Source organism: Geotrypetes seraphini, chromosome 2, assembly GCF_902459505.1.
Source record: "Geotrypetes seraphini chromosome 2, aGeoSer1.1, whole genome shotgun sequence".
Classification (NCBI taxonomy): Eukaryota; Metazoa; Chordata; class Amphibia; order Gymnophiona; family Dermophiidae; genus Geotrypetes; species Geotrypetes seraphini.
In genome coordinates this window covers 5,705,638-5,732,283 of record NC_047085.1, presented here as the reverse complement: position 1 = coordinate 5,732,283, position 26,646 = coordinate 5,705,638, and the positions used below count along the sequence as shown (strand labels likewise).

The window sequence follows — 26,646 nt, the reverse complement described above, 5'->3', positions numbered from 1 at the left end:
CTTACTGGGTCAGACCAATGGTCCATCAAGCTCAGTGGCCAATCCAGGTCCCTAGTACCTGGCCAAAACCCAAGGAGTAGCAACACTCCATGCTACCAATCCAGGGCAAGCAAAGGCTTCCCCCCTGTCTTTCTCAATAACAGACTATGAACTTTTCCTCCAGGAAACTGGCCCTGGAAGGAACATTTGATCATCTTCATAATCACAGGCATGATGTGCTCAGCTCATATACCAGGATTTCAGCACGGATCTTGATAGTCAGTCAGGGATATCAGTCAGTTTAATTTAATTTCAACATTTATATTCCACCCCCAAGTTCTAGTCTTACAATGTAAATAAAAATTCTCCCTATAACAAATTGAAATACAATATTATATTTTCTTTGGAAGATGAACAGTTGCAAGTTAATTAACTGTAAAAAGGAAGGATCTTTTTAATGGAATTCCCTCAGATATTTTCCTTAATCTATCCTCTTGGCCATGTGCTTTGGACTGCTCAGGATGGTTTTGATATGAGTGTTTGTATCCAGTGGGAAGCAGCTCAGTACTTGGTGATAGTCTCCAAAAATAGGCTTTAATAAACCCAGAATTTTGTTCATCGTTTGCCCTCTCATTTGTTATGTAGGTGATATATTTACTGTACGTACCTGCTAAATAGCTACATGTTCCAAATAATCAAAACCACCCTATACATTTCTCCTTTCCTGCTTGTCGCTTGAACAAAAAGCTAACATGATAGCATTTATCCACCTCAAAATTCCAGTCTAAAATAAAATTCATAGTTTTGAGCCATTTCTGATCCATGAAATGCTTTACTGTATGCTTTGCTAAAACCTGTTTCACTGTAACACCAGCAGTTTTTAAGACGCGCAGGGCATGTTTAAATGTTGTACCATGAAAAAAGATAAGCCAGATTCTTCAAGACTGGTTTAGAGTTGGCTTTCTGGAAATCCAGCTGACTTTCCTTCTCTCATCTCTGGAATTGCAAAGCATTTTCAGTTGAATCTTGATGAAGACAGCTTGGGCACATAACCAATAGCACAGGAACTTTAGAACACATTTCCCAGTGCAATACTTGAAGCAAAGCTCATGCTTCCTCTCTATTATACAGAATTATATTTTAAGGAATGAGATCAATGTGTGTTTTAGTCCCTGTACTGATACAGATTTTAAGTATGGTCCTCAACCAAACTCCTAGGTGATGTCACACAGGTTGCAAAAGCCCATCAGAACTATCCAGTAAAAAAGAAAGAGGTCATTCATTCATCTGCGACTCATTATGCCCATCTCTCCAAATCCTAAGCCACTTCTTCATATATTGAGATAGGACTCACCTCCCATCCCTGACGTGGTGGATATTCCATGAAACATCTTCTTGGCCTTTTTGTGGAACTTTTGATGAACTCTGCAGAACAGAAACATCAGATAGCAACACTATCAGCTATGATACAAAGGCACCAATTATGCATGCAGTCTGCCTGGTTCTCTTCCATTTTGCATAGATAATGTAACTTCACATATTTAAACTAAACCAGAAGCAGCGGCCTGAGAGCCTGGGGAACTGGGTTGAATTGCAAAAACAATGACATCAGCCATAAAGTACTAACTATATGCTAATTAAGCAATCAAACGGCTAAAGATAGTTTGTATAGCAGGTCGTGGCTCAATCATTGGTCAAAAACCCCGGCTCCTGTCTTTGCCGTCCCTGTTACACTTGGGGGGGGGGGAGTATAGAAGGAGATAACTGAGGAGAGATATTAAGGGGCTGCACTTGTAGGTCAGTAAGAGGAGTTTGAATTGTATTTGGAAACGGATGGGGAGCCAATGAAGTGACTTGACGTGAGGGTTAAATGCGAATATAGCGGCTTTCATGGAATATAAGTCGTGCAGGAGAATTTTGAACGGAATGAAGGTGTGAGAGATGGTTGAGTGAAAGACCTGAGAGAAGCAAGTTGCAGTAGTCTAAGCGAGAGGTGATGAGTATGTGGATAAGAGTTTTGGTAATGTGCTTGGACAGGAGAGGTTGGATTTTGGTACTATTATAGAGGAAGAAGTGACAGGCTTTAGCGGTTTGTTGGATGTGAGCAGAGGCATAAAAGATGGCCCCGAGACTGCAAGCTGAGAGGACAGGGAGGAGAGTACTGTCAACAGAAAGAGAGAATTAGAGGAGGAGGGAAGTGGGTTGAGGTCAGAATTTAAGTCCCAAAGACACGCATAATTTGTATGCACGGATACACTATGTTATACAGAGCCATCTTTGGTACTTTATTGTGTAACATAGAAATGAGCTAGAGATCATTTTCATTTATTCAATTTTCTATACCATTCTCCCAGGAGAGCTCAGGATGATTTACATGCATTTAGTCAGGTACTTAAGCAGTTTTCCCTCTCTGTCCCAGTGGGCTCGCAATCTATCTAATGTACTTGGGGCAATGGGGAGATTAAGTGACTTGCCCAGGGTCACAGGGTTTGAACCCACCCTCAGGGTGCCGAGGCTGTAGCTTTAACCACTGCACCACTCTAGAAATCAAAAGGTAGCAAAAGGGATCCAAGTGTAGGACAATCCAGCCATTGTGACATCACTGATGTGGTTGGCTCTTATTGGTGGAATGAGGCATTATGACATCACAATACCAGCTCAGATGTACTAGCTTTAACCCCTGCACCACACTCTTCCCACTGAGTATTGCTGTTAACCTGCCATCTCCTAACTGATTAATTTAAGTTATTAGAGGCTGAAACTTTTCACACTATTTATTCCATTTTCTATACTTTTCTCCCAAAGGAGCTCAGAACGGTTCCTCGAGCATTTTTCCGTCTGGGCTCACAGTCTGGGGCAATGGGGGGATTGTCCAGGGTCACAAGGTTTGAACCCACAACCTAAGGGTGCCGAGGCTGTAGCTTTAACCACTGCGCCACACTCTCCAGGCTTTTAGCTAAACACACTTATTTACAAATGTACAGACTGTCTAATAGAGAAGCGAAAGGTCTGGAGGGGTCGTCTCTAAGCTCAGCCTTCAGCCCCCACAGCCCAATGCATCTGTCTCTCCGCCTTTTCTACCTTTTCTTCGCTTCTCCGTCTTCTTCCGCTTCTCGCTTCCTGGTAGCTTGGTGATGACGTCCCGGGAACGCGTCATATCCACCCCGTGCCGATTGGTTCTTTCCAGCGTTGGGCGCCAGTTTTGTACGACTTGCTGCGCTCGCGCGGGAGCGTCAGTCAGGCCGCCGGAGACGGCGGGAAGGGCGAAAGGCTGCGCTGGGCGAGCGGGTGTGCGCGAGGGCCCCGCGGAATGTGAGCATGCGCGAAGCGATGCGCGCGCCAAAGGGCTTAGGCAAAGGCTTGTGGGAGGGGAGCGTGTGGCCTCCGCACCCTGGGGTGGTGGGTTCAACTCCCGCACTTAATCCCCCAGTAGGGAAAAACCCTGGAGTACCTGAACCATTTGGAATCCGCACAGAACTGTGGGATAGGCAGAAAATAAATGAAGGTTGAAATCCTCAGCTCAATGTGTGGCAGGAAAACAAAGAAGAACAGATTCTAATGCCCCACCTTGAATTCTGGCCGCTCAGGGGGGTCAAAGTCCCTCCTGGAGGGCCGCAATCCAGTCGGGTTTTCAGGATTTCCCCCATGAATATGGATGAGGTGTATTGGCATGCACTGCTTTCATTGTATGCTAATAGATCTCATGCATATTCATTGGGGGAATCCTGAAAACCCGACTGGATTGCGGCCCTCCAGGAGGGACTTTCAGATCCCTGAACTAGATAGAGCGATATGATAGAGGTCTATGGCGGAAAGGGTACACGTTCGCTCTTTCCCCAAAATACTAGCACTAGGAGGCCAACCATGTTTTCTTTATGGTGCCAAAACCAATCTCATTTAAAACTGGCCTAAAATGGTTTCTGTTTTGGCAGTACCGGGTAGAGCAGGGGTGTCCAATGTCGGTCCTCGAGGGCCGCAATCCAGTCAGGTTTTCAGGATTTCCCCAATGAATATGCATGAGATCTATTAGCATACAATGAAAGCAGTGCATGCAAATAGACCTCATATATATTCATTGGGGAAATCCTGAAAATCCGACTGGACTGCGGCCCTCGAGGACCGACATTGGACACCCCTGGGGTAGAGCTTCAAATTCTTGCCTAGAAATCGCTAAGTTCAATTGAAACAGGTTGTGCAGACTGGATGGACCATTCGGGTCTTTATCTGCCATCATCTACTATGTTGTGTACTATGTGTTTTCAGTGGAAGCAAAAATGTCTGCTTTATCCTGTTTATCTCCCTCCCCCTCCTCTCTCAACAGGAGTCTCTCCCCCAACCTATAACGTAACATAGCCTAAATTTTTATTTATATACTGCAAAAGCCTTTCAGTTCTATGTGGTTTACAAAAGAGATGGTCTGACCATTGTCAATGAGCTACAATAGATAGAATATTGGCATCAATAAGTTAACAATAGTTTCGCATCCGTATGCTGCTTTGGAGGAATGACAAGAATTTTGAGAACAGATGGGTTTTTAGTAGCTTCCTAAAATGCATATATGAGGTTGATATTCTAACCATTTGGCCCAGTTCAGGATCTCTGGAAGTGGCTTGGTATGATAAGTCGGTTAATGAATCTTTTCTGAGTACAGCCTTTGACTGAAGGGAAGGTAATAAATGATTTGGAATGTGTGGAGCAGCTTGGTGACAAGGACAAGAACTATTATAATTTCTGGCATTTTAGGGGTGCAGTTAGGACAAGAGTGATCCCAGGTCATCCATCATTCTCTTTGCAAGAAGCTCCCCAACCTCTCTATGTCCTGTCTGTCCAAATTAGATTGTAAGCTCTTCTAAGCAGGGACCATCTATTACATGTTAATTGTACAGCTATACATATGCTGGGCATGAGGCCCAGGATAGGAGGTGGGGCATGGTCTTTAGAGTTACTGTGTTTCCCTGAAAATTAGCCCTAGCTTGATTTTCGGGGTAGGTCTTAATATAAGCCCTACCCCAAAAATAAGCCCTAGTCCCTGGATTTGCCAGGCAGCAGCGCTTCTCCCGCCCCTTCTACCCTGCCTCCATTGTGCAGCTAACCCCCGCTGACCATCCCATCCTTCCATCTCTCCCTTCCATCCGAACCCTGCCGACCGTGAGACCTGCTACCTCACTCCACATAACATCGTCGGCAGCACTCTAAACAGGCTGCTTCACGGCATCCCGCCAGGGCATTCCCTCTGCCGCATCACTGATGATGTCATCAGCAACACGACGCACAGAAGGCCCCAGCGGAGGAAGGCCACCAAGCAGCATGTTTAGAGTGCTGCCAACACTGCTCTGTGGAGAGAGGTATGTAGGTCTCGCATTCGGCAGGGTATGGATGGGAGGGAGAGATTGAAGGATGGGATGGTCAGCAGGAGTTCGGCTACGTGGCGGGGGGGCAGCTCAAGGGTTCTGCTGCAGCTGCACGGAAGGAAGGGATAGAAGCTGGGCAAGAGTTCTGCTGCACGAGGGATGGGAGGGAGGGATAGAAAGATGCTGCAGAGGGAAGGCACAAGCGGATGGGTGAGGGGAGGAAAGATGCTGCACATGTGGGGGAGAGAAAGAAAAGAAGAAGAATTGGGGTAGAGGAGAGGAAGGGAGAGATGATCATTGTGCATGAAAAAAATAAGACCTACCCCAAAAATAAACCTAGTGCATTTTTTGGGCCTAAAATTAATATGACACTTTCTTATTTTCGAGGAAACACGATAGGATTGGTTTCTTCGGGTGAGGAGCCTTGGCTCTGCAGCTGTCCTTTGACACTCAGATTTCTTTTTTAGTGAAACACAGATGGATTTTGTGCCTCCAGCAAGCAGAAAGCCCACGGAGAGATGCAGCCATCTTAAAATCCTGCTAAAAAACTGGGAATCAGCTTTTCTGCAGCAGCATAAGAGGAAACCCAACAAGGTAGGGTGACAGAGAGCAGTTGGGTAGGAAAGGGAGGGGTGATCCTTCTCTCTCCTTCCCATGAATCACCAGCAACCAGAAATCCACTGCTTTCCCCTCTTCCACCTACACATGGAGTGGAGGAGTGGCCTAATGGTTAGAGCAGCTCCCTCCGCACCCTGAGGTTGTGAGTTCAATTCCTACTGTAGCTCCTTGGTGACTCTGGCCAAGGCATACGAACAGTCCCTAAAAGTGAAAAAAGGGCTCATTTTATTTATGATCATAAAAATCAGCAAATGAGATTTCAAATGAAAGAGCTCAGTGTGCCCAAATGGAATTGCTGAAAATCACTTGAAATACGCTAAAAACATCAAATGTTTCTATGCATTCCAGCAATGTTTTGGCATCTGAGCAGCATTTGCTACGAAAAATCACACTTTATTGTGTTTTATTATGTACAATCTTATATTCTGCCAAATCCTTGTTAATTAGAGTTCTAGGCAGGTTATAGGCAGCATATTGTTACATAGAGTTTTGTATAGAGTTAAATATGTTACAAAGAATTAGACATGTTATGTAAAGTAGAGCAGCTGAATTAGGAATTTCAGGGCTGGTATTGCAACGGCAGTGTTCTCCCCAGAAATATTTTCCAGCTGGGTGGCATGAAAAAGTAGCCGGGTGGGACGGGATGGGGAAATTTGGTGATGGGGAAAATTAACCCCCTCTTTTACTAAGGTGCGCCAACATTTTTAGCACGCACAAACTCCCACGCTACGCGGGAAAACTAATGCAAGCTCAATGCTGGCATTAGCGTCTAGCGCACGTGGTAATTCTGCGCGCACAAAGCACACGCTAAAACTATTTTCGCAACTTAATAAAAGGAGCCCTAAATGTGTACTATTTTTATTAGTTAATTATTATTATTTTCCAGTGCTCAATTTGACTTCCTTTTTTAAGGTTTGACACTTGTGCCAGAATATTTTTACTAAATTTAAGAAGTATCTAATGCTAGAAGGGAATAATTAGATATTTGCCCTCTTTCAAATGTTATAGAGGTTTAAAAAAGGGAAAGGCGTTAATAAAATCATTAGGTTCAATCTAGCCATTTATTTCTGCATGAATTTAAACAATTAAAAAAAAGATAAATATAGCTCATCCAGTCATACAAGAAATGGCTCTACAGCAGGGGTGCCCACACTTTTTGGGCTTGCGAGCTACTTTTAAAATGACCATGTCAAAATGATCTACCAACAATAAAATTTTTAAAAACACAAAGCACACTGTACGCAGAGAAAATGTTAATTATCATTTATATTCCACGGGTTTTCAAAGAGGTCAAGGCAGATGACTATGCAATGTCACCTCAGGAACAACTATACAAAAATAGACAAATATACTCCCTCCCTTTTTACTAATAGCGGTTTTTAGCGCAGGGAGATGCGCTGAATGCCCTGCGCTGCTCTCGATGTTCATAGGCTCCCTGCGCTAAAAACCGCTATTGCGGTTTAGTAAAAGGGGGCCATAGTGCAAAATATAGACAGCAGATATAAATTCTCAAAACGGACATATTTTGATCACTAAATTGAAAATAAAATCATTCTTCCTACCTTTTTGTCTGGTGATTTCATGAGTCTCTGGTTGCACTTTCTTCTAACTGTAAATCCAATATTTATTTATTTCTGCCACTTCCCTTTTCTTTTTGTCTCTCTTTCTCTCTCCCCCTGACTGCCTGTTTTTCTCTCCCCCTGCCCCCTCTTTATTTCTGCCTTTCTTTCGCTCTCTCTCTCTCCCCCTGCCCCCCCCCCAAGCCATTGCGCCGATTTCTCCACTTCCCCGATTCTTTCCCTACCCCCTAAGCCACCATGCCAATTTCTCCCTGCTGCTTCCCTGAGCTAGGCCAAGCACGTACAAGCGCCGGACTCACAAGACTTCATCTCTGACGTCGGAGAGGAAGTTCCAGACCAGCCAGGCAGTGATTGGCTTGCCCAGAACTACCTCTTCGACGTCAGAATTGATGTCGGAGGTGAAGTCTTGTGAGTCTGGCACTTGTAAGCACCTGGCCTGGCTCGGGGAAGCAGGAAGAAAAAAATTGCAAAGGCAACGCAATCGATTCACATTGCCTTTGCGATCTACTGGTCGATTGCGATCGACCATTTGGGCACCCCTGCTATTATGGTATCCTGTCCTGACCTGAGGAAAGGGATTTAGTCCCAAAAAAACTGCCTTATTTCAATTTCCTATTTATAAACTTTAATTAATACAGTTACAATACTACTTGATTCTATGTAAAGCAACCCCAAAATTTTTTTTCTACCTTTTGTCGTTTCTGCTTTAATCATCTTCTCTTCGCTCTCTTCTTTATATTCAGCGTTTGTCCTTGCTCCCTTCCATGCAACATCTGTCCTCTCTTTGTCCCTTCCACCCAGCCTCTGCCCTCTCTCTCTCTACCCCTTCCATCTACTGTCCACTCTCTCTCTGCCCCTTGCATCCACTGTCCACCCTCTCTGCCCTTTCTATCCAGTGTCCGCCCTTTCTCTGTTCCATTTGGCATCTTCCCTCTTTCTATGTCCCTTCAATAAACTGTATATCCTGTGCCCTTTCTCTCCTTTGCCGTCTCGCTGTAACGAAACTTGTCTAACCGCCGCCGGCTCGCCATACACTTCCACCGCCGATGCACGTGTTTGCGGGAGCAGAGCCGCTCTCGGGAAGCAAGTTAAACCACGTTGCCTGCAAGCCCCGTCAGAGCTCGAAAGCTATACTGCCATTCGGTCAGATGATGTCATTTCCTCTCGGTTTTACATTTTTATCTTGATTAATTTTATTGTACTTTTTATGTAAAGTAGTTTTTATTAAACCAGCATGAAACACACAGTATACAGCAAACGTAGATTTTTAACCACAATATAACATCAATCCCCTATCCCCCCAACCCCCCCCCCCCTCCCAGGCAGCAGCAGCGGCAAATATTCCAAAAGAATAACACAGGTACAATGGGAGCAATAAATAAATCAAATATCCCAAAGTTGTCGTTGAACATAAGAAGTAAAGGTCAAACTAAAAGAATACCAACATTGATGAAATAACCGACCTGCTTTAGCAGTCATGTCCACAATGTCTTTTCGTTCCAATAACATTTGCTGTAACATTAATGCTCTCCACTGCTGGATAGAAGGAGGCTGAGGCGAGAGCCACCGTAAAAGATTTATTGTACTTTTTATTCTGATTAATTTTACTGAAATGTATGCACTGCCTTTTATTGTATCGTATTGAGATTTTTTATTGAAAATGTATGTATGTATTGGTTTTTCATGCTGTGAGCCGCTTAGAACCTCCCCGGTATGGTGGCATATAAATCATAATAATAATAGGAATCTTTTCATGTGTATCCCTAATCCTCCTTTACAATACCCATGTCTTTGTAAATTTCAGTAGCATCGTAAATGAGAGCAGATTAAAAAACCTGCAAGGTCCATGCAGTCTGCCTAGCAAAGCAGCCAGAGCCGCACCCACCACTCTGTATTGTAAGCTCTTTTCAGCAACACTGGAATTATTAGTAGTAGTAACTAGATTTACAGAGGCAGTTTTGAAAGAAATCTGTACGGTGTCCATATCCTCATTTTTAAAGTCAAAATTTCCCATGCAGTTGGTCCTATTGACAGCTCATCAGGGTCAAATTAAAATTGTATTTATTTACTTTAAAAATTTCTGTACCGTTTTAAACCAAAATGTTACATACATAAACTTTTACAACAAATAAAACAAATGTACACCGATAATCAAATCCTTTGGAAAATCAGCAAACAGGGAAAATGACTACTTAAAGAAAATGTCAATAAAATCTTTAAAATAGCTCTTTTGAAAAAGAAAGAGGGGGAGAATGTCCTTCCCAAAATAAGAAGAAAAAATAACAACTGCATAATAAAAGCAGCAGAATACGAAAATCTTCTCCCTTCCCTTTACTCCTGGAGAAATACTTGACTTTCTTCCCTTTTTAGACTGATATGGAAGGTAATGAGATCTAGTCTTGGATTTTTCCCTTTTAGTTAACATTTTCTGCATACTTTGATCCTCAGCCATTCATTATGTGGTTTCTTCTTCTTTTAACAGTCTGATATAGAAAATGGACCTAATAAGATACAACGTAAGTACCAATAAAAGACTTCCTTTCTCATAACTATGTTTAGTACTTTACATTTCTCTAGCTAAGCTGTGGACCAATAAACCACCACAGTTGTACAGTTTTTCATTTCTGCTCTTATTTAACATAAGAACATAAGAATTGCCGCTGCTGGGTCAGACCAGTGGTCCATCGTGTCCAGCAGTCTGCTCTCACGGCGGCCCCTAGGTCAAAGACCAATGCCCTAACTGAGACCAGCCCTACCTGCGTACATTCCGGTTCAGCAGGAACTTGTCTAACTTTGTCTTAAATCCCTGGAGGGTGTTTTCCCCTAAAACAGCCTCCGAAAGAGCGTTCCAGTTTTTCCACCACTCTCTGGGTGAAGAAGAACTTCCTTATGTTTGTATGGAATTTATCCCCTTTTAACTTCAGAGAGTGCCCTCTCATGCTCTCTACCTTGGAGAGGGTGAACAACCTGTCTTTATCTACTAAGTCTATCCTCTTTCTTTTAATATGAAGTTAATATTGTCTACTCTTTTTCTCTTACCTATTCAAAGTTCTTGTTATTGCTTTCCGGCACCTTAACACAGATTGTGATCCCTATCTGGGACAGATAGGGAGATTTTCCCCCTTTTTTTTCGAAGCCGTGCCAGCGGCTGCCCTGATGCCCTTTAAATCTCTATGTGCTTCGGGGCCGTTACCACAGCGCAGCCGCTAGTGCAGCTTCGTAAAACAAGCCCTTTGTGTGCCGTCCTTCCTCATGGGTTAACCAATTTCAGTGTTAATCATTTTTCCTTATTGTATTCTTTTGTTCACTGCCATGAACTGAAAGGCATATGTGCAGTATATAAATAAAGAATTATTTTATGCTAGGTAGACCTGGGGAGAACTGTGGGTACTTGGGTAGGTCAGAGAGGGGGCTTTGTCTGTTTCGAAGGAGGAGGAGAACTAGTAGAAGTAGGACTAGCTGCTCTTTAGTTTTGGGGTAGAGAGGGAGGGAACAAGAGGACTGCGAGGGGGAAAAGAAGAGGAAGGCTTAAATGTTAATTCGAAGGTAAAGCAAGGGTTTATATTCATCCCCCTTTTTTAGGTTTATGTTCAAGTCTATACAGGATTCTGTAAAGAGTGCTCACACGAAGAATATGGGGGACCTCTCATATATTGACAGACTGAAAAAGCTGGGGCTTTTCTCCCTGGAAAAGCGACGACTCAGGGGAGACATGATAGAAACCTTCAAGATCATGAAGGGCATAGAAAAAGTCGATAGGGACAGATTTTTCAAACTAAGGGGAACCACAGGTACAAGGGGGCACTCGGAGAAATTGAAAGGGGAAAGGTTTAGAACAAACGCCAGGAAGTTCTTTTTCACCCAGAGGGTGGTGGATACATGGAACGCGCTGCCGGAGGATGTGATAGGCAGAAGTACGCTACAGGGCTTCAAAGAAGGTACCTGGAGGACAAAGGGATTGAGGGGTACAGATAGGAGTAGAGGTAAGGTTAGAGGGACAGGATTAGAGGTAAATTACAAAATTAGTCTGAGACCACTGTTCAGGCAGTGGGCCTGATGGGCCGCCGCGGGAGCGGACCGCTGGGCAGGATGGACCTCTGGTCTGCCCCAGCGGAGGCAACTTCTTATGTTCTTATGTTCTTTATAGAATGGGATCCGAGTAAGTGTAATGTAAGACATGTATGGACTGAGATAGAATGGAAAATGTTGCACTCAATATATTTTTGAACCCTCTTAAACCAAACTTCTAAGTTTGATACTATATGATATGAATAATATCCCATGGTGCCCCAGATTCAGGCGCTTGCTGAACGGGGGGGGCAGATTCTTGTTGGGCTGGGTGCAGCAGGGCCATTCATTTTTGGTTGTATTCTTTGAACACAGCAAGGATCTGTGTCGCTTCTTGACTGCCAGCCTTTGTTGATTTTCTCTAACAGAATTCTACAAGGAATACAGAGCTCTTAAGCAAACCAGGAACACTGAGACCCAGTGCACCCCAGACTCCAGATCGGTTTACAGGCACCAGGCAAAGGATATCCCAGATACACGGAACGTAAGTGAGAAGTCGGCGTACGTCCGACAGTCTAGAGCAGTCAAGTTGAAGTGGCACAGTGTGAGCAAAACGGAGCATATTTGCTTAGTATGTGCTTTCCTTTCTTTTAAGGAACCTGATTCGGGCTCCTGGGGACCTCACCTGAACCGAATGAATATGATCCCAGAATTAACCCCCAAGGAGCGGGATTCATTGAAGGCCTCGGCACAGTATTTTGGAATGAAACTGAAATCAAATGTTGGAGCCAACATAAAGGTCAGATTTGACTTTGCAGAATTTTGTTTCATCCTTGCGATTCGTTTTGAATAGTCTTATTATCTGTACAATATTATAATTTATTCGTAGTATTGTGCTAAGAATTAGTTAGCACACGATACCAGCTGAACACTGACATAGTAAAAAGTATTTTCTGGACAGCAAGATAGAAACATAGAAATTGACGGCAGATAAGGGCCACGGCCCATCCAGTCTGCCCACCCTAATGACCCTCCCCTGCCTTTACTTTGCGAATAGATCCCACGTGTCGATCCCATTTGGCCTTGGAACGATGGAGCATTGTGGCTTATGAGGCTTCCTTAATGATTAGAGGTCAGACACAGAGGGTTGTCGTTATTCCAAGCATTGTAATCGCAAATGAGTGCACGAAACACTGGGCAAACTATTTCCCCTAGCCCTTTATCCAAGGTTGATAGAATAATGCCTGGCAGTTTATTTATTTTAACTCTTGAACTTGAGAATCTGTTGCTGCTAAAGGCCTAACATTCATTCACACAGCAGAGAAAAACCAACACAGCTCTTGTGAGACACAGCCAGGAAAGTCATTAACTGAAAGATTTACTTTATTACTGTATATTTTGTTATAATAGCTGTAAGCTATTACCTAGATAGAGGAGCTGTAATTGAAAAGGAAGCCCTAGCTGTCAAGTGGGCCTCGGATAGGGTTACTAGATTTTCCAAACGGGAAAGTCGGACTCTTGGCCCTGCCCCATACTGACCAGCCACGCCCCGTTCCACCCGACCTGCACGAGCGACATCGGACGGCATTTGTGCATGTGCTGGTGAGACGCGGTGACGTCACACACATGTGGTCACTGCGTTTCATCTGTGCATGCGCGAATGCTGTCCTGACGTCACTCATTGCCAGAAGCGTTTCAAAACCCGGACAAAGTGCCGGGTTTTGAAAAGCTGTCCGGATCCACAGACCCTAGCCTTGCTGATATTTGCAGTATTATCTGCTGGGATGTCACTTCTTTCTCATGAACACCCCAAGTGGATGGCTCCCCACAAGGATTTGAATGCCTGCATCATGCAGTGGTTTCTCAGCCTGCAGCCCTTCAGTTTCGAGGTTCAACATCTGGTGGGCCAGTGCTGATTACTTGGCAGGCTCTCAACCGAGCAGGGTTGAGCTGAAGGGAAGAGTATGTGAGGGAGTCTATAGGATGCTGCCATGTTCCCTTAAGATACTCTCTTTCAGGGTCAGGGCTTCCTTAAAACCACTAGTCCCACCCAAGGGGAAACTGACATGAGAAGGATAGAGCCAGCAGGGCATGGTCCAGGAAGTATAAAAGCCAGGCCAGAGCTAGGTTAAGGAGGCCCAGAGGAAGCAGTGACACCCACCTCCACACCAAAGCAGAGCAACTGTGACCCCTACATTCAGGTAGACCGAATTCAGCTTGGAGTCTTGAAGAGTTTGTGTTTTGACTTGGCTGGCTGCAGCCCAGCCTTGTGTACCTGCTAGAGACTGCTGATAACTCTTTATCCAGAGACCAGTACGAATTGCTGCTGAGCTGAGAGACATTCACACTCTGAGAACCACCCAAGGACTGTTCTGTTTCCTGAAATAGCTTAGAGTATTAATTCCTCCAGTCCTGTGTAGTGAACAGGAGCCCTCTCTTATCTTATCTGGCTCCATGGCTCCCTGTCAACATGGATTCACTAGGGGCAGGTCATGCCAATCCAATCTTATCAGCTTCTTTGACTGGGTGACAGGAAAGCTAGACTCGGGAGAGTCTCTGGACATAGTGTACTTGGATTTCAGTAAAGCTTTTGACAGTGTCCCACACCGTAGACTATTAAACAAGATGAAATCGATGGGGTTAGGTGAGAAACTAACGGCATGGGTCAATGATTGGCTGAGTGGAAGACTACAGAGGGTGGTGGTCAATGGCACCCTCTCTAAGACATCGGAGGTGACTAGCGGAGTGCCGCAGGGCTCAGTCCTGGGACCATCCCTTTTTAACATATTCATAAGGGACTTGACCCGAGGACTTCAGGGAAAAGTAGCACTGTTTGCCGACGATGTCAAACTGTGTAATATAGTAGGTGAAAGCGATATCACGGATGGTATAGCGCAGGATCTGATCAAGTTGGAAAACTGGTCCTCGACATGGCAGCTGGGCTTCAACGCAAAGAAGTGTAAGGTGATGCATCTCGGCAGCAGAAATCCATGCAGAACATACACCTTGAATGGAGAAACACTAGCTACGACCTCAGAAGAACGGGACTTGGGAGTAATCATCAGTGCAGACATGAAGGCTGCCAAACAAGTAGAGAAGGCCTCATCCAAGGCAAGGCGGATGATGGGATGTATCAATAGAAGCTTCGTCAGCCGTAAACCTGAAGTCATAACGCCACTGTACAGAACCATGGTGAGGCCTCATCTGGAGTACTGTGTGCAATTCTGGAGGCCACATTACCGTAAAGATGTACTTCGAGCTGAGTCGGTCCAGCGAATGGCCACTAGGATGGTCTCCGGACTCAAGGGTCTCTCATACGAGGAAAGACTGGGCAAGTTACAGCTCTACTCTCTAGAGGAGCGCAGGGAGAAGGGTGACACGATTGAGACATTTAAGTACGTCACAGGTCGTGTCGAGGTGGAAAACGACATATTCTTTCCGAAGGGACCTTCAGTCACAAGGGGGCACCCGCTCAAACTCAGAGGAGGGAGATTTGGTGGTGACACCAGGAAGTATTTCTTTACAGAAAGGGTGGTGGATCACTGGAACAAACTACCGGTGCAGGTGATCAAGGCCACTAGCGTGCTCGACTTTAAGAATAAATGGGACATCCACGTGGGGTCTCTACGTGGGTCGAGCAGCACTCTGACTTAACAGGGTGGGACAGTAGAGTGGGCAGACTTGATGGGCTATAGCCCTTTTCTGCCGTCATCTTTCTATGTTTCTATGTTATCACAGCAAGAACAAGAGACTGGGAGAAGACTTATCTGAGAACACAAGAATTGCCCTACTGGGACTTACTGAAGATCCATCAAGCCCAGGATCCTGGTTCCAACAGTGGCCGCCAACCCAGGTCCCAAGTAGTAAAACATAAGTAAAAAATAAGACATTTCCTGAAAATAAGCCCTACTGCGTTTTTTTAGAATACAAATTATTATAAGACCCTGTCTAATTTTCGGGGAAACACGATATTTATAATCTTAGTTTTTATTTATTTATTGTTTCTTTTAATTGCATCAATTTTATGATTGTTTTATCTTTGCTATTATTTTAGGCGTTTTTTTCTATTTGGTTTTTATTTTTTTTTTAATTTGTAAACCCACTTTGACCTTTTGCATTAAGCGGGATATCAAATGTACCATATACATAAACATCCTGGTCAGGTAATAAACTCTTATTACTATCTTTTTCCCCTTTACACATGGAATTTCTACCCAGAGAGATTCCAAGGTGTGTTTCTGCTCCTGCAGAATTTTCATTCCATTTGATTCAAGGCCCCCCATAAATACCACTTCTGAGATAGGGAGCTCCCTTTCTAAATTTTTTTACACAGAATGTATATCTTTGAAAAATGTGTTTTGCTTTATGAATACATTATTGCTGCTAAAACATTCCAGCTTTTCCTTTTAGGACCGTCCTATGTCTCTGAGAAAATCGTTTACCCCTAAAAACAAACCAAGTCCTGGGATCCTAGCGGGAAGCTCAGGCAAAGCGGTGGAAGTTGCCTCTTCAGTCATTGCATCTCCCGTGTCTCCTAAGCCCGCTGTAGAGCAAGTTTTAAACCCTGATTCCGATGAAACAAAAGATCTCCTTTCAAAGCTGAGATTCGTCTCATCCAGACTTGGCTCAGGACGGTTGCAGAACTCTCTACCACTGAATAAGTTTCAACAGCTGAGGCAAACCGTTGGGCAGAGGATGACCTCTCTTGACCCAGGTTGGCTGGACAGGTGTTGTAAGGGTCAAGCCCAGAAAGTAGGAAGAGAAAATTGTGCTCTTTCAGGAAGTGACAGCGAGGAACTGACAAAGACTACTTCTAGTATGTCCATTCAGAATCATTTCCTTTCCCATCCTGAATCGGAGAACTTAGGGATTCCAGCTTCCAAGCCTGTGCCACAAAATGATGATGATCGCTTTTTGGGAAACGATTCATCTCCAGAACTTCAGAAGCCACATAACACAGTTAATTGCATGCATGATGCTTTTAAGGACACATACAACTCCAGGCCATTTGTAAAGGATGAGGCTCCTGGAAACAAGGCAAGCTGTTTAGCAAACTCAGACACTGAATCTCATCCTGTATTACCGAGTGTAAAGAAAATGGTGACTTCATCTGGGACTAGGCAGGAAAATGCTCATACAGTGGTAAACGATGCACTTTCTTCTGATCTTCAAGAGAAGAAGAGAGCTCAGGAAATTGAAGGGCCTTGTTACCCAAAGAAGGTAAAAACAGCCGTCAGAAAGCGGCAAAGAAGTGCCACAGCAAATGAACAAAGTGGTGTGGAAGAAGGTGTGGTAAAGAAGCGCAGGAGGATGAAAACAGAGAGAGAGAAGCTTTCTAGGTGTCAACAGAAATCAAAGCCCACTGAATTTGATTTTGAAGAGCAGCATTTACAGATGGCACCAAAGGAAGGGCTGAAAACCAAGGGGCCTCCTGAAAACCTGCTAGGTGACGTGGAAGAAGAGGGAATGAGCAGCTCCTTGAACAAAGCAAAGACGGTCAGGTATGTATAGAGCCGGTGTGTCAGGTGTTCAGGATTTCCCCAATGAATATGCATTGAAAGCAGTGCATGCAAATCGATCTCATGCATATTCATTGTAATCAAAATGTGTCCGTTTGAGAATTTATATCAGCTGTCTAAATTTTTGCACTATATTTGTCTATTTTTCTATAGTTGTTACTGATTGCATATTTTAAAGTCATCTGCCTTGACCTCTTTGAAAAAAACCCACAAATATAAATGATGATTAACTTTTTCTCTGTAGTGTGCTTTGTGTTTATTTAATTTTGTGGTTACCATTATGTATTAATAAGATTATATTGTGTGTATATGAAAAATGGATGGAAGAAATTGCGTTACAATTAGTTCTATTATTGTGGGGGTGGAGTCAGGGGCGGAGCTTGGGCGGGGGTACTCGGTTGATATTTGTTAGGCTTAGGGGGTACTTGGCTGAGAAACACTGCTCTAGAGATGGAATTAACTAGTGAGGTAATTAAATTTGTTAAATTACAAGAGAACCTTGGGAGACGGGCCATCAAAATGGTATGGGGGAAAGAGGAACCTGAATTATAGCTACATGATGCAAAGTTCCACATTAGGAGTCATCGCTTAGGAAAAGGATCTAGGTGACATCGTTGGTGATGGGTTGAAACCCTCTGCTCAGGATTGTGATAGCCAAGAAAGCAATTAGAATGTTAGAAATCATCAGGAAAGGGATGGGAAAGCAAAAACGAGAATGTTATCATGCCCTGGTGTGACCACACCTCAAATACTGTGTACAATTCTGTTCTGCACTAGAGCTGCCCAATTCACGATTCACTGATTCAGCTGGGCTGAAATGGATATATGGTGAATGAATAATTTCTATAAAATGACTGACTGCAATTGTGTATATTATTTACCTTGGAGTGATTGAGAAATTTAAGAAAACGCTTGAGATTTGGAGGGCAGAGACACAACCAGCTTTGATCCTTTGCTGCCCAATGTCATATAACAATGTGTTTTTGGTCTTCTTACCTAAAGGGCTGAATGTGGCTTAGAAAATTGTATTACCCTCCATACTCCAGAGCAGCATCATGAGGGAAGAGTGAGTATCTCTGATGTTAACTTTTTAACCCTGTTGCTGGGTTGTTGTTTTTTTCTCCTTTCTATAGAGTAACTTCAACTAAGAATGGAAATTATGTCCGAATTAATTTGAAGAAGAGAAGCCATGTGAAAGGGTTTGCCTTAAATGGGAATCGCCTCCGCAAGCAGGTAGTGGATCTTTTTAAAGAGAAGGGGAAATTGTAGTAACTCTAAGCACATCCCACTTTTCTAGCCCATGTGGTTCTCTGAAAGGGCATTTGAGGCAAAGTGGGTATTTCCATCATCCATTGCCTCCCCTGGAGTCTGTGGTATAAGAAACACCAGCTAACACAGCTTTTCTTTTCATCCAGCTAGACTAGTCCACTCTGTTACTTTTAGGGCTATACATTTAATGCATTAATAATATAAGATGATTAACTGCACCCCCTCTTTCACTCTCTCCTTTTTTTTTTTTCCTCCGGGCACTTCGTACTTCACCACGCACTCTGGCAACTCCTTCTCCATGCCCCTCGTGGCCCTGGAAATTTGTCTTCACCATTGCTGCATGTTGCCAGACCCAAAGCTTCTCTCTCTCTCTCTTGCATCGGAAACAGGAAGTTCCTCATGACAGAACTTCCATTTCCAATGCTAAAGAGATAAAGGCTTCATGCCTTGTAATAAACAGTCTGCTTCAGTGCTGCTATGGTCAAGGCAAATTCCCAGGGCCACGAGGAGCATGGAGAAAGAATAAGCAGAGGTGAGCAACTGCCAGAGTGTTCACTAAGGTCTGAAGAAGTGCCCAGAGAAAGTTGTGTTGGGGGGGGGAGGCAGTTTCTCTGGAGATTTATCCTAAGGTGGAGGAGAAGAGAGGCAGAGAATGGATTCCCATGGAGGGGAGGGGAGGAACCTTGTAACCTCATGCTTCATTACTGCAATCTACTCCTAGCTGGTATCCTTCAGCGTTGCCTCTCCACGCTGCAATCTGTGCAAAACTCTGCTGAACGACTCATCTTCTACCAACCTCGCTTCACTCATGTCATCCCTCTCCTTAAATCGCTTCATTGGCTCCCTATCTGCCTTCGCATACAGTTCAAGCTCATATTGCTGAGCTACAAGTGGGTTCATTATCCCAGGACAAGCAGGCAGCATATTCTTAACGTATGGGTGACGTCACCGACAGAGCCCCGGTACGGACACTTTTAACTAGAAAGTTCTAGTTGACCGCACCGCGCATGCGCAGGTGCCTTCCCGCTCGACGGAGGAGAGCGTGGTCCCCAGTTTCTTCGTTTCCGTGGAGCGAAGAAGACGCATGTGCTTTCAACGGCTGTTGAAATATCCTACTTTGCCTTCCCGCTCGCGTAATTTTCTTCCTTTTTTGCTTTTTTCCCTTCGGGTTTCTATTTCGTTTTTAAAAAAAAAAAAATTCTTAAATTTGTTTTTTCCTTTATTTTTCTGGCCGGCCCCGGCGGGGCCTGTTGCCAACATACAGGCCTCTGGGTTTGATTTGGCGGAGGCCGTGTTTCCATTCATGCCCCCTCAGCCGGGTTTTAAGAAGTGCCAGCGGTGTGCACGCCCGATCTCTCTCACTGACCCGCACAATTGGTGCTTGCAGTGCCTGGGTCCAGAGCATCGGGCTGACACCTGCACCCGCTGTGGAGTGTGTAATTGTTTAGTTTTTCAAACAGCTCCTGCAGTGTAATGGGAGAAGTAATATCTGATGCACTATTGACAATACTTTGTATTTCACTCTGTGCTGAATTGGTAACCAATGCAGTCATTTAGGAGTCGGTGTTATAAGAGCCATTCTAGGCACCCCAGTGATCAACCTTGCTGCTGAATTCAAAAGTAACTGCAACACCCTCATCTTCACCTTCACAACCCCCAAATACAGTATGTTACAATAATCCAGCTTAGTTAAAATTAGCTACACTACAATTCGAAAATCATAATCCTGCAGCATCGGTTTCAACCTATACAACATTCGCAACTGCATGTACCATACCTGTATTGTCTTCGATATTTGGCATTCTATAGACTGAAGTAAGTAAACGGCGAAGGAACAATAAGCCACAGTGGTTCTCTGCGGAGATTTCGGACCTCATCAAGGAGAAGAAAAAAGCATTCATCTCTTACAAACAATCAGGGAAACAGGACTCTAGGGAAGTCTATCTGGCCAAGTCAAAAGCCATCAAAACAGCAGTTAGGGAGTCCAAATTCCTCATGGAGGAGTCTCTAGTGAAGAACATCCAGAAAGGAGATAAATCCTTCTTCAGTTATATCAGTGACAGAAATAAGAACTCAGGCGGGATAGTACGTCTTAGGAAACCAGACGGAGACTATGTAGAAGCGGACTCGGAAAAAGCCCAACTGTTAAATGAATACTTCTGCTCAGTCTTCACCCGCGAGGCGCCAGGACTCGGCCCTCAGCTACAGACAAGGGTTGACGCAGATGACCCGTTTAGTAATTTCGAGTTTACACCCAGCGGTGTCTACTGCGAGCTGTCAAAGCTTAAGGTTAACAAGGCAATGGGGCCTGACAACCTACACCCCAGGGTGCTCAGGGAGTTGTGTGATGTCTTGGCAGAACCGCTATCCGCGCTCTTCAATCTCTCCCTTAGTACGGGTAACGTCCCGTTGGACTGGAAGACGGCTAACGTCATTCCACTCCACAAGAAAGGCTCCAAGATGGAGACAGCAAACTACAGACCGGTGAGTCTCACATCAATAGTGTGCAAACTAATGGAAACTCTAATCAAACGCAATTGGATATGATCTTGAACGAGGAGAATCTACGGGATCCCCGTCAACATGGATTTACTAAGGGGAGATCCTGCCAATCCAACCTGATCAGCTTCTTTGACTGGGTGACGAGGAAGCTGGATGTTGGGGAGTCCCTGCACATTGTATACCTGGACTTCAGTAAAGCATTCGATAGCGTACCACACCGCAGGTTGCTGAGCAAGATGAGTTCTATAGGATTGGGCGACACATTGATGAAATGGGTTGGGAACTGGCTTGGAGGTAGGCTTCAGAGGGTAGTGGTGAACGGCACCCCTTCCAAAATGACGGAGGTAATCAGTGGAGTGCCGCAGGGCTCGGTCCTGGGCCCGATCCTATTCAACATCTTTATAAGAGACTTGGCAGAAGGGCTGCGAGGTAAAATAACATTATTCGCCGATGACGCCAAACTAAGCAATGTAGTGGGCAAAAGCACAACAGACATAAATTCAATGTCCGACAACATGATGCACGACCTACTCCTACTGGAGCGCTGGTCTAGGTCCTGGCAACTCAGCTTCAATGCCAAAAAATGCAAAGTCATGCACCTGGGCAGCCATAATCCATGCAAGACTTAGACCCTTAATGGCGAGATCCTAACAAGAACTGAAACAGAACGAGACTTAGGGGTGATCGTCAGTGAGAACATGAAAACTGCCAATCAAGTGGAGCAAGCTTCATCCAAGGCAAGGCAAATCATAGGTTGCATACGCAGGAGTTTCGTCAGCCGTAAGCCTGAAGTCATTATGCTAATGTATAGATCCATGGTGAGGCCCCACCTGGAATACTGTGTGCAATTCTGGAGGCCGCATTACCGTAAGGATGTGCTGAGACTGGAGTCGGTCCAGAGAATGGCCACCCAGATGGTCTCGGGACTCAAGAATCTCCTGTACGAGGAACGGCTGGATAAGTTGCAGCTGTACTCACTCGAGGAACGCAGAGAGAGGGGTGACATGATCGAGACATTCAAGTATCTCACGGGCCGCATCGAGGTGGAAGAAGATATCTTCTTTTTCAAGGGTCCCGCGGCAACAAGGGGGCATCCATGGAAAATCAGGGGCGGGAAACTGCACGGGGACACCAGGAAATTCTTTTTCACTGAAAGGGTGGTTGATCGCTGGAATAGTCTTCCACTTCAGGTTATTGAGGCCAGCAGCGTGCCTGATTTTAAGGCCAAATGGGATAGACACGTGGGATCTATTCACAGAGAAAGGTAAGGGAGGGTCATTGGGGTGGGCAGACTAGATGGGCCGTGGCCCTTATCTGCTGTCTATTTCTATGTTTCTATGAAGTATCCAGGCACACTCCCAAAATATTCATCTCATTCTTTACCATCACTTCCTCACCCATCACACTCGACCTCTCTGAATCCCAATCATCAGCTCCGTTTTATTCACATCCAGCTTCAACCCATGATCATTCACCCATTCTACAATCTTCTCCGTGTTCTCAGTCTCCAGCAGGTGGAAGTGGTAAGCCTGTGTAGTTCTGTTCTATTTTATAGACCGTGCCTTGGGGACTGTTGGAGAGTATAAACAGGGGCCTTTTTAAACTAATTCTAAGAGGGACTGCACAGCCTACCGGTACTACAGCTACAGTTCAGTTAACATCTCAGTCTCTACCTGCTGGCAGAGTAGTGTAAACCTATCCAGCTGTGCTGGTCTGGAGGGACTAAAAAAAGAAAATTAGCAGGTATGCCTTAATTTCTCCTTTATAACATACTCTGTGCTAGCCAGCTTTCTGCCGACGAAAGAGAAATACTAGGAGAATGAAAATTGTATAGGCCCACTTTGATGTGATTTCAAACCAGTGGTTATTTGTCTCCATCTGCTGGTAGGGAGCATAAATTCATATGTCTTGATTAATCTAGATCGGAGGGAGGATAATAAAGAAAGTTAACATTTTATTTCCATCCAAGTTCCTTACTATTGTTAACATGTGTTGAGTAAGCCCTGCCACATGGCCTGGTTAGTCTTCAAATTCAGATTTTTTTTGTGTGTCTGGGTAAACTTTGAGTAATATATGATAAAATTAATGGGCACTGGTCAAAATAAGATCAGTGATTGTTCTAGAAGTCTAGTGATGTGATTTATAGCTGAACCTAAGCATTGGTGGAGTCCGTGCCCTGATCATAGTTGGACAGATTTGGATGGTCTGGGCTAGGGCTTCAGTAGTTGGAGAACAAGGTCAGAGCCAGGTAAGCTTCTAGGGTCGTGCCCTGAAAATGATGAGGACAAATCAAGATCAAGTAGGCTTATGTAGTATCCCATCATATCTTATGCTGTTGTACAGATCTTTCTTTAAGGTCAAACAAAAAGAAACCAACAGGAACTGCAGTAAAACAGCAACGCAAAACCAAACTGCAGAAAATGTACAAGGTGCAGGAATTCAAATAAAAATGTAAAAATCAATAAAATAACAGTAAAAACAATCATAAATATTGATATCCAGAAACTGGCTCTTGATACAAGACATACCGGACACAACATGGTCCGTGTTTTGAAAAACACTTCTTCCTCAGGGGTCCAGAATATTCAGTACATTGATATTCAAGAACCATGCAATAAAATGATTGAACCATGGATAAAAATGGATTGAACGAAGGATCTAGGAGCCCAGGCGGTAAAAATCCTCCTATAGAGAACGTTGCTCAGAGAAACACTGATCGTACTGAAGAATATTCTGGACCCCTGAGGAAGAAGTGTTTTTCAAAATACGGACCATGTCAGGTCCGGTATGTCTTATATCAAGAACTAGTTTTTGGATATTGATTTTTTACATATTTATTTGAATACAATTCCTGCACTTTGTACATTTTCTGCAGTTTGGTTTTGGTTTTACAGGTCTTTCTCTGCCATCATCTACTATGAATTTGCAATTCTGATTTGTCTCTCATTAACAGGTGTGGAAGCAGAAATGGCAAAAGAAAGGAGAGCTATTTGGTGGAGGCAGGCAATTCAAGTTCAACCGAGAGTCAGATGCTTGCTTTAGGTGTGGAGAAACAGGTCATTGGGCCTCACAGTGTAAGGGCAGAGGTAAGAAGACAAATTTACAGCGTACGAAAGTGCAGATCCTTTTGGGATGGTTGTTCAGGACATCCCTCTGCCACTGATTTTGGGTAGATCACTTTATCTTAGGGTTACCAGATTTTTACAGTAAAAAGAAAGAGAACATCAAGTTTCAAAGTTTTGTGAAAAAAATGTTATACCACTCAATCAAACTTCTAAGCGGTGTACAAATAAGTACTAATGGGGAACAGACAATACAAATTTACTTATGTGGTCCTCATAAAGAGTTAAAAAAAACCAAAAACAAGTCGAACACTAACTTTAAACGGACAGGAAGAAGAGGAAAAAGAGTAGAACTCCAATAGTTAAAGTAAACCTAAAAGGTAAGGTACGATAGAAGGGGGGTTTAAAAATAAGATTAAATACAATTTAGCCCTAAAAAGGACAGTTAAGTGTCAAAAGCGTCTTGAAATAAGAACGTTTTTAACTTATTTTTGAATACTTCTGAACGGAGATGGTTAGGGGTGGAATTCCCTAGAAACGGGACAGTTACCATGAAATTATTAGATCTAAGAGTGTTGATGTGCTTTAAAGAAGGATCATTAAGAGATTTTGAGATGCAGAATGAAGGACTTTGGATGGACAGTAAGATATGATTAAACTGTTAATAAATTCAGGTTGATTATTTGAGCAGATATGTGGCCTGGCCCTGTCCTGCCCCCAGGCACACTTCCACACAAACTTTCGTCATCTTCCCTGAGTTCGGGACCGTGTCTAGAAGGCCTTCGAGCATGCGCAGATGTGATGTGATCACGTCGCATCAGCACATGCCCAGAAGCCGCCCCCCAGGACGTAGCCCTGAGCTCAGGCTTTCCAAAACCTGGACAAATTGCTGGGTTTTGGAAATCCGTCTGATCAACAGGACAATCCTCTAAAAAGAGGAAATGTCTGAGTTTTCCCAGACATCTGGTAACCCTACTTTATCCTCCCAGTCTCTGTACCAATCTCCTATAGCTTAAGCTACCATTTGACTCAGTGATGTCACGTCCTCCCTCAAGTACCTTCTTGAAAAATGCATCCACAACTTGTCTACTCCTGGTTCCATCTACGATAGGTTAACTCAAGTTTCAAGTTTATTAAAATTTTGATATAAACGCAATATCAAATGTTTTCAATGCGTATAACAATAAAAGTTGTTGATTTTTGGGGGGGGGGACAAAATAAAACAATTTATACAGGTAAACATACAATCGATGTACACAATTAATTAGTGATACATAGGGAAAGAGGAGTGAACGACAATTGTTAAAGAAAGTAGAAGAACATTTAAGGAAAAACAACATCAGGAGGGTAATTGAAAATGTTTTACAAATAAAGCTAGGTGTAAAAGTGAAAGGGAGAAGTTGTGACCTATATATAGATCTGGTTAGGTTTAAGTATTTGAGCCTGAGATTGTTGATAAAAGAGTTATCCTGTTTATGACTCGAATGCATCTTTGAATAGGTGGCTTTTTAATGTGCTTTTAAATTTTTCTAAAGAAGTTTCACCCTGCAGATAAACTGGTAACTTGTTCCATAGTTGGGGTACTATGATTGAAAACGTTGTAGCTCTTCTGGTGCCTATAATTTTCAGAGACGGGATGGTCAGCAAATGCTGATCTGTTGATCTTAGAGATCTGGCTGGAGAATATGGTATCAAATAACGATGTAAAAATATTGGTGTCTTGGTTTGTTGAGTTTTGAAGGTTAATAGTGCAATTTTATAGATTATTCTATGTGAAATTGGTAGCCAGTGTGCTTTTTGTAAAAGAGGAGTGACATGATCGTATTTGTTGGAGTTAATAATTTTTATTGCAGTATTTTGTATAATTTGTAACCTTCTTATTTCTTTCTGAGTTATGCCATGGTATAATGTATTGCAGTAATCCAGCCTGGAAATAACCAAGGAATGAATTAGAACATTAAGAGCTTTGGGTTCTTGGCTAAGGATCTAATGAGACGTAGTTTATAAAAACAGTTTTTAACTACGGAGCTAATCTGATCATGGAAGGATAATTCATGGTCCAATAATACTCCCAGTATTTTTGTCGTCGTTACTTTTTGTAATGGGAAATTGTCTAAGAGTATTTGTGATGAAAATGTAAGATCCTTTTTCCATGGGAAAAACATTATTGAACATAAGAACATAAGAAGTTGCCTCTGCTGAGGCAGACCAGAGGTCCATCTCTCCCAGCGGTCCGCTCCCGCGGCGGCCCATCAGGCCCATTGCCTGAGCAATGGTCCCAGACTATCCCTATAACCTACCGCTACTCTTATCTGTACCCCTCAATTCCTTTATCCTCTAGGAACCTATCCAAACCTTCTTTGAAGCCTTGTAACGTGCTCCGGCCTATCACAGCCTCCGGAAGCGCATTCCATGTGTCCACCACCCTCTGGGTGAAAAAGAACTTTCTGGCATTTGTTTTAAACCTGTCTCCTTTTAATTTTTCCGAGTGCCCCCTTGTACTTGTGGTTCCCCATAATCTGAAAAATCTGTCCCTGTCTATTTTTTCTATACCCTTCAGGATCTTGAAGGTTTCTATCATGTCTCCTCTAAGTCTCCGCTTTTCCAGGGAGAAAAATTGAAGATTTAGATGGATTCAGGGTCAGCATGTTGTCTTTTAGCCATTGACAAATTTGTTTTAACTTATTGTTTTTATTTGTTACCTCATTAGAATCCGCAGTATTTAATGGATATAAAAGCTGGATGTCATCTGCGTAGG

At 43.6% G+C, this 26,646-nt stretch overlaps 2 protein-coding genes across 3 annotated transcripts in view; one reads left to right on the top strand and one right to left on the bottom strand.

Annotated features, from left to right (window-relative positions):
* Nucleotides 1-3,191, bottom strand: part of VPS28 (VPS28 subunit of ESCRT-I) — a 48,774-nt gene extending 45,583 nt beyond the window's left edge. The window contains exons 1-2 of the mRNA XM_033934706.1: nucleotides 3,061-3,191; nucleotides 1,334-1,404 (exon numbers count right to left, since the gene is read on the bottom strand). Of these exons, the coding sequence (XP_033790597.1) occupies nucleotides 1,334-1,370 (37 nt within the window). The 5' untranslated portion in view covers nucleotides 1,371-1,404; nucleotides 3,061-3,191. The remainder of the gene's footprint in view (nucleotides 1-1,333; nucleotides 1,405-3,060) is intronic.
* RECQL4 (RecQ like helicase 4) overlaps nucleotides 3,162-26,646 on the top strand; it is a 127,585-nt gene continuing 104,100 nt past the window's right edge. Inside the window, exons 1-8 of one of the 2 annotated variants that reach the window (XM_033934704.1) lie at nucleotides 3,162-3,291; nucleotides 5,798-5,924; nucleotides 10,011-10,044; nucleotides 11,965-12,080; nucleotides 12,192-12,335; nucleotides 15,947-17,037; nucleotides 18,189-18,288; nucleotides 23,780-23,912. In XM_033934704.1, the coding sequence (XP_033790595.1) occupies nucleotides 5,808-5,924; nucleotides 10,011-10,044; nucleotides 11,965-12,080; nucleotides 12,192-12,335; nucleotides 15,947-17,037; nucleotides 18,189-18,288; nucleotides 23,780-23,912 (1,735 nt within the window). In that variant the 5' untranslated portion in view covers nucleotides 3,162-3,291; nucleotides 5,798-5,807. Of the gene's footprint in view, nucleotides 3,292-5,207; nucleotides 5,325-5,797; nucleotides 5,925-10,010; nucleotides 10,045-11,964; nucleotides 12,081-12,191; nucleotides 12,336-15,946; nucleotides 17,038-18,188; nucleotides 18,289-23,779; nucleotides 23,913-26,646 lie in introns of those variants that run through there. The other variant, XM_033934702.1, reaches the window with a different exon arrangement.